This window comes from Notamacropus eugenii, chromosome 3 (genome assembly GCF_028372415.1).
Source record: "Notamacropus eugenii isolate mMacEug1 chromosome 3, mMacEug1.pri_v2, whole genome shotgun sequence".
NCBI classification, from domain to species: Eukaryota; Metazoa; Chordata; class Mammalia; order Diprotodontia; family Macropodidae; genus Notamacropus; species Notamacropus eugenii.
Window position 1 is genome coordinate 186548107 of NC_092874.1, and position 13823 is coordinate 186561929.

General features: G+C 35.4%; 1 protein-coding gene across 21 annotated transcripts in view; it reads right to left on the minus strand.

Moving 5' to 3' along the window:
* PLEKHA5 (pleckstrin homology domain containing A5) overlaps positions 1 to 13823 on the minus strand; it is a 195659-nt gene that overhangs the window by 112374 nt on the left and 69462 nt on the right. For 4 of the 21 annotated variants that reach the window (XR_011977011.1, XM_072653585.1, XM_072653581.1 and 1 more), the window contains one exon: positions 12763 to 12857. The exons of the other annotated variants lie outside the window; for them this stretch is intronic. Coding sequence is in view for 3 of the 4 variants with exons in the window: in XM_072653585.1 (XP_072509686.1) it covers positions 12763 to 12812 (50 nt within the window). In the remaining variant the exon portion in view is untranslated. The remainder of the gene's footprint in view (positions 1 to 12762; positions 12858 to 13823) is intronic. 21 annotated transcript variants of the gene reach the window in all.

A 13823-nucleotide genomic window follows, 5' to 3' on the forward strand; every position in this document is an offset into this window, starting at 1 on the left:
TAAGAGTTCTGAGAAAGGGAAATTGTGAAGGTCACTTAAATATAATAAGTACAGATTTTGGTTAATAATTCAATGGAGTTAGAATGTAGAGTTCATGAAGAGAAGTAGTTACAACCTAGTTGTCTAGAAAGATGGATGGGAATCAGATTTTAGAAAGTGTTAAATGAAAAATTAGACTGTATTTTGTCCTACATTCCAGCAAAAATGAAAAATTAGACTGTATTTTGTCCTACATTCCAGCAATATCCAAACTTTTGGCTGTACATACCTATCAGTAAAATATTTTAGAGCATATACCTCCAATGTGTATATTTACCTATTTATATAAATTATACACATTTGCTCCACTCAATAATTAAGCAAAATAATAAACTTAGGCACAATAAGACATTAAAAAGCATGAAATAATATTTGATTCTAAAATAGAGAGCCACAGTAATTTATTAATTAAGTAGGGGAATGAGAGAGTCAAGCCCCATCATGCAAGAAAACTACTCTAGCAACTGTGTGGAAGAAGAACTAGAGAGGGAGAGAGACCTGAAGTAAGTAAAACAATTAGGAAGAAACTGCAGTAGCCCTAGTAAAGGGAAATGAGGGCCTAATCTAGTGATGATTATGTATTCAGAAGGAAGCAAAAGTATGGATATAGGATCAGTAAGAATCAGAATTACAAAATAAGAGAGTTGCAAAGGACATCAGAGGCTGTCTATTCCAAAGAAAAAGAATCTCTTTGACAGCAATCATAAGTGATTAATTTCATGAGCAAGAAAAAAAATAAAGACTCCATAAATTAAATTTGGAGAGTCTTCCAAAAAATAAAATAAAAAAAAAAGATGCCATTAATAATATAAAGCAGCTAGTTGGTGCATTGGATAGTGCATTGGGTCTGGACTCAGGAAGATTCCTCTGCCAGAGTTCAATTCTGGCCTCAGACACGTAGTACTAGCTGTGTGACCCTGGCCAAGTCACTTAACCCTGTTTGTCTCAGCTCCTCATCTGTCAAATGAGCTGGAGAAAGAAATGGCAAACTACTCCATTATCTCTGCCAAGAAAACCCAAATGTTGCCATGAAGAGCTAGACATAAATGAATAACAAAACTGGGAAGGGATAAACTGCTGTAAATGCAGAAGCGTTTATTATGTGGTAGATGCTGCCCTAAGCACGGAGGATACAAATACAGGCAGATAGTTCCTACTCTCTAGGAGATCAGTATTAATGGGGGAAAGAGGATGGAAACAACTATGTACAATAAAATATATACAGCGTAAGCCAGAAATAATCAACAGAGGGAAGACACTATGATTAAGAAGAATTGGAAAAGGCTTGCAGAATGGCACTGTAGCTGGGAATTAAAGGAAGCGAGGGAAGCAAAGAGGCAGAGATGAGGGAAAGAGTTCCAGGAATGGGGACAGCCAGTGAAAGTATAGAATAAGGAAGAGTCGGGAGGACCAGTATCACTGGATCACAGAGTATGTGTGGAAAGTAAGGTATAAGAAAACTGGAAAGACAGTAAGAGGTCAGGTAATTAAAGACAAAAAGAGGATTTTATATTTGATCCTAGAGGTGACAGGTAGTCATGAGTGATGAGCTGATTAGCTAACACCATTTTCCTCCATCTATTTTTTATTCTTTGTTATGAAGATATCATTTAAAAAAAAGTTGGGAGTAAATTATACAAGAAAGAATCTTTTCACAATGTTACAAAAAATATGAAGCACTGCCTGAAAATATGTGACTGAATGGTAAGAAAAAAATGGCCTGGAATAAATTCTTCAATTAAGTTTCTCAACAACAACAACAAATTTCTAATAGTAGCTATAGAGAAATAGTCTCATTCTTCTCCAGTGACTCAGTTTTCATGGAGGCTGTTTTGGTAGGGATACATTATTATCTTTCTTGGAAAGTATTTTTGAAAATGTGGTACTGACTACTGACTTTATTTGGAATGTCAGATAATACATGGTTATGAAAATAAAAAGATTCTTATGTATACTATTTATTATGAAATATCCATAACTACAAACCACATTCTTTGTTAGCCACTAAATTCATAAAGACTATATTTATTCACTTAAGTTCTTCTATTCCAAATTCATGGTTTTATCATTTTCGTTATTATTAGCAAAAACTCCATGCTCAAGTTTTATTCAAATTTTCAGGCAGCAGATTTAAATAAAATAATAGGAAAAGGCTTCTAATACTGATTTTTAGGCTTCAGACCTTTCTCCCCTCCCACATTAACAAGAACAGTATAGGATTTAATATAAAATATTTTGAGTGTCTGCTTATACTAATATTTAACTTGATTTGTAAGTAACAATGAAATATGAGCTATCAAAAACAATTATATTATTAATTTTCATTGAACTAACCACACCAAATAACCAAATACATTATGACATTACTACAAACGTGCCCCCATACACATGCTTTCATTGGCTTAAAAATGTAAAAATAGCAGAAATAAAAAATTACATTTAAGATCACAACTTGTATAATGAAGGATTAAATGTGTACCTGAAAAGACTTCTGGCACAAATTTCAAGATTTAGAAGAACAATATTTTTGGATCATGACAGAATTACTAAGAAGCTTTCCTCCATGTCTCAGTCAAAAGCCTGATATCTGTAACTATTTTTCCAGAAGGCAATGTGCTGAGATGAATAATCCCCACTGCTGATAACATGAAGAAGGGATAAATTCAGTGTCCTTTTTCCTGATTATGCTGAACACTATGTAATTTTCAAACTATGAATGAAACTACTTCTATCAGATTAATAACATATTTGCAACTGAAAGGTACCTTTGAGATAATTTCTTCGAAATATCTCCCTGGAATGAGGCCTTTGGTGTAGTATCAAAGGGATCTTTGGTAGTCCTGACATTTTTAATAATTTTATCAAAGGCATAGAGGATGTGAAGCTAAGAGGAAAAGTCAGCATACAAGATGACAAAGTCAGCATCCAGAAAGGTCATAATAACTTATAACACTGGGTCAAGCTTAATAAGGTGATGTTAAAAAAAAAAAAAAAAGCACAACTTGCTAAGCATAAGAACAGGCAGGAGTGGTTTGGTAGCAGACTGGTACAAATGATTCAACAGTGCAATGTGGCATCCCCCCATACAAATATGAAGCTAGTCTGCATTGCAGAAAGGAAGAAGAATGGGCATGTAACAGGGGTGTAAGCACTTTACAAACATTATCTCATTAGATCTTCTTAACAACCCTGGAAGTGTGTGCTATTATTATGTCCACTTTACAGTAGGGGAAACTGAAGCAAACAAACGTGTGCCTTGTTCAGGGTCACACAGCAATTCAAACTCAACTTTTCCTTCCTTCAGGATGCGATGATCAGTTTTTTTTTTTAGTCGTGTCTGACTCTTCATGACCCTCATTTGGAGTTTTCTTGGCAGAAATACTGGAGTGGTTTGCCATTTCCTTCTTCAGTTCATTTTACAGATGAGCAGAATGCAGCAAACAGGGTCATGCTGCTAGTAAATGTTTGATGCCAGGTTTGAACTAAGACAGCTAAGTCTTCCTGACTCTAGGATCAATTCTCTGTTCACTGCACCACCTAGTTCCCCCATTGGGAGACAGTGTCCAGAAAACCAGAAGCAAAGGCCCCCTTCCACTTGCTAGAGTAGAACACACTGGGATATGTTCCACATCTAGAATATTATGTCTAGTACTAAAAATGGAACACTGTTCACAGCTAAGTAAATAAGAGATGGCCTATACAAACTCAGTTCTCCTATAATTCTAATACTCATTTATTTTGCTAATTTCCAAAGTGACAATACAGTGCTTTACTACAGAAGACATACCAGTATCTGCCAATTCATTCAAAAAGCATTTATTGTCGCGTAGGAGCCAGGCACTATGCAAGGAGCTGGGGATGCAAAGGCAGAAACTAAACAGTTCCTACCCTCAAGGGGCTTACATTTGAGTGGGACAAAACCATTTACTTAGAAAATTAAACCCAAAAGCTAGCAAATGTGAATCATAGAATGAATTTCTTGAACAGAGTTTTAATGGAAATTATGAATATTCCAAAGGGCAAGTACAATCATTGTAAAGGATGCTGATTTTAAAATTCAGTAATTTAAGAGAATGAATATCCTTCTTCTGATCAAGAAAAGTAGCACAATGTCCTTTCCAACCCAATACAGGCCAGGGAAAAAGCCTATTCAAAGCATAGATCTTCATTAAAATTCATAGTTATATTTTCAAATCTGATACACTGCTTCAAGAGTGAGAACATCTTTATGTAATGTAATATGTAACCTATTTCCCATTCTTTATCTGCCAATTTTAGGACATTATTTTGTTAACGAAAGCTAAGGCATCTTTGTTCTCACTTGAATTTCAAAACCCAATTACATTTAATGTTATACTGCCTCAAAAAAACATTTTAGTGGAATCATATGCAAACTATATAAATGCATGTATGTATGTACATATGTGTGTACACACATAAATATGCCAATTCATCAATTTATTATCCATTAAAACATTTAACAAGCAACTTTAAAATCTAGTTTTAAAACTGCTGGAATACTTTCTAATTTGGACTTCAATTTGAAAGGAAATATAATCATTAATAAATCCTTCATTTATTTAAATTTCTAGTTATGGGTAGAATTTTAGAGTACAGAAGAAAATCTGCAACTGGAGCAAAATATGTGAATCTGTAGCTACAGTAACCAAGTCAAATAAATTGAATTTGAAATCCTAGTTCTATATTTATAACAAAGCAAAAGAAAAGTTGCTATGCCACAAGCAATGACATACATAGGAACATGGCTCAATGTCTATTTCTCAGGTATGATACTGAATACTCATGCAACTATGTGAACAATTTATTTATAAAATTGGCTCCAAGCTAGTAAAATGTAGGCTCCTTGAGGGCAATGAACTGCTTCATTCTTATCTTTGTATCAATACTCAGCACAGTGCTTGATATACAATAGACAGTTAACTGCTTGCTGAATTGAGTTAGATATTTAACTTTAATCTTTACAGAAAATTTCAACTCAATACTCCAAACATCATGTAAGTACCCTACAATACTGAAGAAGCTATAAATACTTAGGCTATTAAGATATAACGATAAACCCTGAAAATTAATCAACAACAAACACGTATTAGGCACCTACAATGTCTTTGTTCGCTGGGCTAGAAGTTGTAGTTTGAAAGGAAAAAAGATGAAAAACTGCTACTCTAAGAACGAACATACCTGCACTGCCCAGGAGCTGCTTTTGAACAGAAAATGAGAGACATTATACTAGGCTGAGGACCCTGGAAGAGAGAGGGAGACTGCACAACGCGTCCTCACTTAAATCCAATTCATCAACAAATCTCGCCATCACCCACCATCCAGCATCATTCTGCCCCAACATTGAGATGTCACTGGTTCTCTTGAAAACGAAGGATGAACAACAATTTATATCAATATTTAAAGATGAGGCAAGGCTTTAGGCCTTTATTTTTTAATAATAAAATGTCATTACAGCACAATGAATAAGTCAGTGCAACATAATAATTGCAATACTGCAATACAATTAACAAGAATTCCAAGCTAGAGGGGGAAAAAACCCACTACTGTCTCTTTAGCTATTAGCTGTTACATTAAAATAAGCACGATAGGCATAATAATCACTTGAAATCACATGCCTAAGTAGTAAGTACAATCAATAAATAAATGACACAAGACAACTGCTTTGTTGTGGAAGCTGATACTCCCTGAGTAGTGCCTAAAGACCTAGAAAATGGGTCCTTGCTGATGGGGCTGTTTCCCATCCGGGAATCTAATACCAGAATGATGTCACATATTAACATTTTATTATGTCTTCAAGTTAAGCAGATAATTTCCAGGAAAAAATTGAGCAAATATTTAATTATACATATGAATGTCATTTAGCACCATGAATCTGACATTCATCATTTCAAGGTAAGAAATTCATTTAATATACTACAAAATCCTTCAGACAATTTACAAATTTTTAAAGAAACTTAACATAGACACAAATTAAAATCTAACAGAAATGAGCCCACGTGAATATCTTAGCTATATTTGTAAAGGATGCTTACAAAAGTTTAGATATCTGTTGAAATATAATTGGTACCTGTATATTACTGATGTTAACTAATTTTGTGAATTGTAACAAAAGCTAAAAAATAATAGTTATAGCCAAAAATTTAAAGTTATTTTGTCAAATTTAGTGATGCTGAATAGGTAACTGAACACAGAGTATATTTCAAACAGAAGGTTAAATTTACATGTTGGGGAAAAGTAAAGATACCTTACACCACCATTGTACCAAGACAAGGGCATTTGTTACTCTAAAAGAAAAACTCAATACCTGAATTTTTAAGTGAATAATTACGTTTCCCCAAAATGGTTCCTAGGCAGCAAAGGGCTCACCATCACCACCCTTACTGCTAGTCTATCTCTTTGAAGGGAGTAGCTGGGCCAATATTTCTTCTAATCATCAAGTTTCCCAATCTCTATGTCAATGTCACCCTCAACCCCTCACTCTTACTCATCCCTACATATCTAATCAGTTGGTAAATCTTGTGATTTCTTTCTCCATAACATCAGCTGCACCCATCCTTTCCTCTTTGAACAAACAGCCATCCTTTCAGTTTAGGCCCTGATCATCTCTTGCCTCAACTACGGTAATACCTTCCTATTTGATCTCCCTCTTTCAAATCTCTCCTTACTCCAACCCATACAGCTGCCAAAGTGGTTTTTGTAAAGGACAGGTCTAACCATACCACTCAAACTACAGTTTCTCTATCACTTCTAAAACAAAATATAAACTCTTATATTTGACACTTCAGTTTCAGTATATGTTATTTCCATCTACAATCCTGTGATCCAGATATATGGGCCTCCTTGCTTCCAATTAGGTACATACAATGCTCCATCTCTACTATCCATGCCTTTGTATAGCCTAGATTATATTCCTTCTTCACCTTGACCTCTTGGAATCCCTGATTTCCTTCAACATTCAATCAGATACCTTGGTTACCATCACAGCAGCTGGAGCTAAATAACAATTTGCTGCTTTTAAATTGGATGCCACAAAAGAAATTCTCTCAATAGAGGTATCAAGGGTTCTTAAATACAGAATTTTATCAGAATAATTATACATACACACTCTAGAACTGAGGTCACTACAGTGGACCTACAGTAGTAGAAGTAGTAGTAATAGTAGTAGGGTGGCATTATAGTATTTTGTCATACTGGAGAACTGATAGTATATTAGTGTATGTTATTTAGTTATTAGTGATGTTATTTAGCTCCTTCATGCTAGTAGCTCTCTGAATAAGCTAATTTTCTTTTTGCTCATGACCTTTATATTCCTGCTACAAAAGCAGTGTGAGTGTGAGTGTGTGTGTGTGTGTGTGTGAGAGAGAGAGAGAGAGAGAGAGAGAGATTTTTTCTTTCTTTCTTTTTTAATTCAACTATCTTCAACTGCCACTGTATTAGGAACTACAGCTTTAGGGCCAGGCACCTTCCACTACAATACTCCTCTCTGCATCTTCCTCTACTGCCCAACCAGGGATTACTGCCAAATAATTAGGGAAGTAGTTAATGATTTCTTCTCTTAATATCACATGCTATAATCCTTGAGAGAAACATTAATTTGGGACATGTGGAACTCTCCAGCCTCTGGCAAATCATCATCTAATATTTAAATGAGTGTACACTGGAGTATTAAGAGTTAATTTGGTTCAGGTAAAGAAATATGAGAGATCTTGGGAAGTCAGGATTCCTATTGATTTCATGCTCTATCTGAAAGAGTACCTGTCAGCAATTTCTTTTGAGAACAAGGAGGTCTCCATGAATTTTCATGCCAAAAGCAACAGAAAATAAATATGATCTGAATTTAATGGCAATTCGGTGGTCTTGTAGACATGTTAATTAGATGTGGTTGAAAATATTCTGAGTTTCAGATTGGTTGAAACTAAAGACTCTTTGGCTTCTGTATATTGATACCACAAATACTCACTGCCTATAATTTCATTTTGATCCTGATTAAGGTGTTTATGTTGATGAATCAGCAACCCATTACGTAAGGGGAAAGCATGTTAACAAGCAACTTGGTGGAGTGCTCTCCTCCACCCCCTACCCAACTCCACCAATATAAGAATGTTGAAACCAATTCCAGGGGAATGGTAATTGCCAAGAAAGGTGGGGAATCTGGTCCTGTAAAGGTAATTGGCAAAATGCCACAAAGCCATCCCCACTATTCTGCTTTTCCCTTTTGAAAAGAAAGCTTCTCACCATTTAGACCACAGGCCTGGCTATGAAAAGTCTTGAAAAAATGTACATTTATAAGTAATAAATTTCTGACTTTTCCTCAGAATTAAACTGAACTCTGAAAAAGTTTTCCTCAGAGGCATGAGGTGAGGGTGGACATTCTCATTTTAACCAACATATTTCAAGTATTTCAAACTGATTAAATTGAGATAAAGCTCTCTATTTTTAGTGTATGTAACTAGATGGCTTCAGCTTCCTTTCCAACTCTCATATTTGTGATTCTGTTTAAGATGTCTGCACTTGTGCTTTAAGAAATGGTGAGTAGGCAGACTTCAGAAAAACCTGGAAAGACTTGAACGAACTGATGCTGAGAGAAGTGAGCAGAACCAGGAGAACATTGTACGCAGTAACAGCCACGTTGTGCGATGACTTTGATAGATTTATCTCTTCTCAGCAATGCAAGGATCCAAAATTCCAAAGGAATCATGACAGAAAATGCTGTCTATATGCAGAAAAAAACCCATGGAGTCTGAATGCAGATTAAAGTATATTTTTTGCTCGCTTTCTCTTTTTACTTTGTTTCTTCTTTCTCATGGTTCCTCCCACTGCTTCTAATTCTTCTTTACAACATGACTAATGTGAAAATAGGTTCAATATGAATGTATATGTAGAGCCTATATCAAATTACATGCTGTCTTGGGGGGAGTAAGACATGGGGAGAAAATATGGAACTCAAAATCTTATGGAAGTAAATGCTGAAAACGAAAAACAAATAATAATAATTAAAAAGACGTGTACTTGTTGCCTCTATTTTCCACCCTCTCACTTCTCAAAGTCCTTGTAATCTTATTTTCATCACTAAATGAAATTACTCTTATCCAGTGATCTCCTAATTGCCAAATCCAATGATTCTTTTTTTATTTTTCATCCTAACTGTGCCTCTCCACCTTAAATTTGTAAAGATGATTTTTTTATATCTAAGGGTAAGAGTTCACATTCATCAATATTGAATTTCATCTTACTGGATTCAACCCAATGCTTTTTCCTATCAAGAATTGTTGGATCATGACTATTGTTTGTATATAGTCTGATCACTGAGTGGTCAGAGAACGAATGTCAAAATCAATGCCAAATTAGGACAAAAATGAAAATCTAACATTATGTGCAATCAAAATCATCCAAAATTAAGAAATGGATAAAAGTAATGACACAAACTCTGATTATAATTATTGCTTAGAGAAATTTGGCTGATAGAACATCACTACAAAAAACCAAGAAACCACTTTAGCAAGCAAACAGCTGATTTCCTGGTCAAGTAGAAAGGACAGTCAAAAACCAATAACAGTTTAGAGTATAAGCACAGGTGCAAAATATTATGGTGCAAGATAGCTGCATTTAATAAGCAGCATTATATTAAAAAATGACGAGAAAATTAGGTTGTAGAAAGTTTGATCTGAGACTCAACTAAGAACCACAACTAGAAGCAAAATGCAATAGATCATCCAGATTTCCTACAGCTATAGCTATTCTCATAATTTATGCTGCTGAGTACTAACATTTAGGCATCTGATTGCTAAAAAATAAATTGTGCAAATAGAATAAAACTTAAGATAAAATCAAGAGGAAGGAAGGATAGAAGGAAAGAAGGGAGTGAGAGAGGAAGGGAAAGAAGGGGAAAGAGAAAGAAAAAGAGAACACTTGCAGAAAAGAAGAGAAAATAGGCAGGTTTTTACATACTTATTTTCTATAGTAAATCACATAATTGACTGGAAAATGCAGAGATTATAATAAACTCCTTTGTTTTCTGTTACAAAAAAATGTGACTCAGTAGAACATAACATAGCCTTAAAGGGTCATCATCTTCAAAAGGGGAGCTTCCAAGTAAAACTGAGCCCTGGGAAAGACCTTAGCTTAAAAAGGCCAAGGTCTCCCACTATATCCTGGGATATGTCAGTGTAATTAGAGTTAAAGGTCTTTCCCACCCATTAATAGACCTCACCTATTAGGGGAGGCCTGTTTTGTAGGAAGGCCCAGACCTCTGGTTAATTTCTAACGAGGCAATGTTTTGCTTTGGGCCTTACTCTTTCGAAGAAGGTTTATGTGCCAGATGATACTCTAGGTAGCCATTAAGGACACCCCCCCCCCCCCCCCCCCCCCCCCCCGCCCCGAAAACCCAGGTGTTGGTGCTTCTTTCTCTCATAACTATGTATGTATGTAATGGTCAGACAGTTGGATTTGTCTGTTGATCTGTGATGTATATATTGCTTATGGTCAGACGTTAGAAGCCCTGTCTGCTGGTCTTTATTTCTAAGAACCTGTGCTAGCAGGCCATCCTGAATGTATCACGGTGCTTGCTACTACAGCTAGTCATCCTGATCTACAATCTTGCAGCTGGACCCAGCTGGCTCCAGATGAGTGAGTGAGGCTGGTGACTGCACAGCCCTGCCTCACTCAAATCCAATTCAATTACAAGTCATGACATCACCTTCCCCATGTCATGATCCTCTTTGTGAATGAAGGCCAAACAATAACAAGAGCATTCATGTACACATTAAGATGAAGAAAAATTCCATCACAAATGAGATAATTCTGTTCAATCCCTGTATAATCAATACCAAGGAACGCAAAAAACATGGGGATATATCCTTGTTCTGCATACATTCCAAAAGGAAGGATTTTCTTTAGGTAGTGAGATTACCCAGATTCTCTTCTTTGGAATAATACTGAACTGACTGCATCAAGCTTCTGAATCATTTCCTTCAATGAGATCCATGAACATTTGGATGAGATTAGCCTAGCATCACGGAGAGGAAAAACCTCAGAGATAAAGAATGACCATTAGCCAGAATGTGACTGTACTTGATTAGTCCAACTTTCCATATATCCAAGACAGACCCTAAGGATCAACAATGAAATAGGAACAGAACTGAAGAGTGGTGGCAGAAGTCATTGTCATCCAGACTAGGCTACACTTATGAAATTTCACAGTACTTCAGAAAATTTCCACCTCTTTATTATTAATATTCTCTGGGTGGTTCTCCATGACTATGAGTTATAAAATACTATGATCTCGCAGAGAATCAAAATTACAGGTGAACCAAAGGACAACACTGGTTTAAGTTGGCTCCTGTGTATTTCCAACAATAAAGTAGCCTAAGGAATATTATCAAGGCAGAATTAAGTGGAATGAAAACAACATATGCAAAAATTATGATAAGAAAAAATAATAATAAAATAAAACTGATTATAATGACCCAACAATTCTCAATAAAAGGGAGAGGAAAATTTACTTCCCTCCTATCATTAGAAGTGAATGAATGTGAGGGTGAAATTTTGCAGATGTCATATATAGTTGGTATTGTAAGTTGATTTTAACTCCTTTTCCCTTTTGTTACAAGGAAAGCCTTACTCTGGTTGTCTTCAGGAGAGGCAAATTAGGAAATAACTAATATTAAAAAGGTGAACAATAAAATCTTTAAAAAAAAAGTCTAATAGTGTTCTATTGCCCAGATGTGTGTGTGTGTGTGTGTGCGCGCAGGTGTATACAGTCAAAGACAGACACAGAAATATCATCAAGAAAATGTGTGGTCAAAAAAGCAGATCAAGAAAGAGTATTCGAAATTGTTCCAAGATGCAGTCTATTTTGTTCTGAAAAGCCTACTATCTTTGGAAAAGATAAAAATTGTACTAATTCACATTTATTAGGGCTTGTAAAAGATGCAAGAATTAAATATGAGAAGTGAACTGTCTTAGATTCAAAATAGTATCCCCAAGACCAGAAGTCTGTCCTGCTATAAATCAAAATGATGCAGGAGTGGGATAGAGAAGAAAATGAAACTTGTTATTTTCCACCATAAGCTTGGACTCCACTATCTTCATTTATTATAACTCCAAGTAAACTTTTATGCCCTAAAAAAAAAAAATCAGACTAACAAACAAGTTTTAGCTGATGTGGAATTTTTAAGTATCCCTAAAAGGACTTTCCCTAGTAAGCAAAAATTAAAAAGAAACATTAACTTCCCCCACATACCACCACCCTACAATCAAAAACCAAGAAAAAAAAAAAAAGAAACGAAAAGAGTGTGCCTGAAATCAAATGAAATCCAGAATTTATTAGCAGACGTACTGAAACTATGAATGCTCCTACTGTTAATCTCTAGAACAGATAATGAAGTACAGGTTAATCTATTAAACACTATCTATAATCACTTCAAATTGAAAACCAAATCATTTAAAGAGGTGTTGCCATGTCACAAAACCTTGATGTAAGAAAACAGATACAATCAATTTAAATTTACAGCAAATCCTCACCTTAACCATGTTATAATTTCCTCTTCTCCCCCCCTCCCCCTGCACCTAAAAATAAAAGGTAAACAGACAGCTTTGGTTTTGAATAATCAGGTCCTGAATAATAATTATATAATAATATTATAAATATAAATTATATATGGCAAAGTCATTTAGGTTTAATAAAAAATGAGGAAAAATTACCAAACATCTGCAACTGTCTTCCATTTTATCAGTTCAGTATATTGGCTCATCAGAGGACCCCCTTCTCTGAGTATTGGGTCTCCAATGGATTCCCCCTAGGAAAAGGGAAATGAAAGCTCTTAGGGGCAGCTTGCACGGATATAGGGTAACATGGCCAGTGGGACAGAGAATGATCATGGGAAGGGCATGAAACAGAAATGGACTGCATAACTTGGGACAAAGGATAATTTCTACTACGGGGGTACTGCTTCTATCTGCCTTACCTTCCTCATGAATTGATAACTCTTAGTGAGGCACAACAGGAAAAAAAACAAAGCACAATAGGGCCAAATTTATAAAGGTGATAACAGATGTTGGTTAGAAGGGGCCAAAATTAGTTACTTCAAAAGTTTTAATTCTATGAGGAAGAGAAGAAGAAAACAGATCATGAATCAGAGAATAAAACTTCAGGATAGCAAGAAAGAAAATTAATAAAGAAATTCTTCTTAGAAAGAGGTTCAGAAAAAAAACCAAACCAACCCTAAATTAACAAAAGCAGTTAGACAGTAGGAGAGAAAGGTTTGACTTAATTGAAAGGAAAAAATCCAATAACTACATACATACAAGCAAAAGAAATGAACAATTTAAAGAAAATACCTAAAATAGGGAAAAGGCTATTTTGGGGAGGGAGGAGAGGAGTAAAGGAGTAAAGAACTAGTGAGAAGAGGGTTGCGTTAAAGTAGCTTAAGCAAAACTAATCATAGGGACAAATGACAAAAAAGAAAGAGGAATAAGCAACATTTTTTAAAAAATTAAGTCACCCAAAGGGCAATGAAGAAATGCATGGTGAGCTATCAACCAACTTAAGTGGTATAAAGGGCACTGTATGAAGAAAATGGGCCATTAATGTGCTGAGTCTTAATAATGAAAGATCACCTGCATGCTCCACTGATATTGATTCAAATCCAGGAAATCCAGAAGGCCTCCAGCACTCCTGAGGAAGACTTATCAGAGGCCAGAGTAAAAAAGTGAATCAGGTTGGCCCCGAACTACAGTCTATCCAAACTGGCTTTTGCACTGTT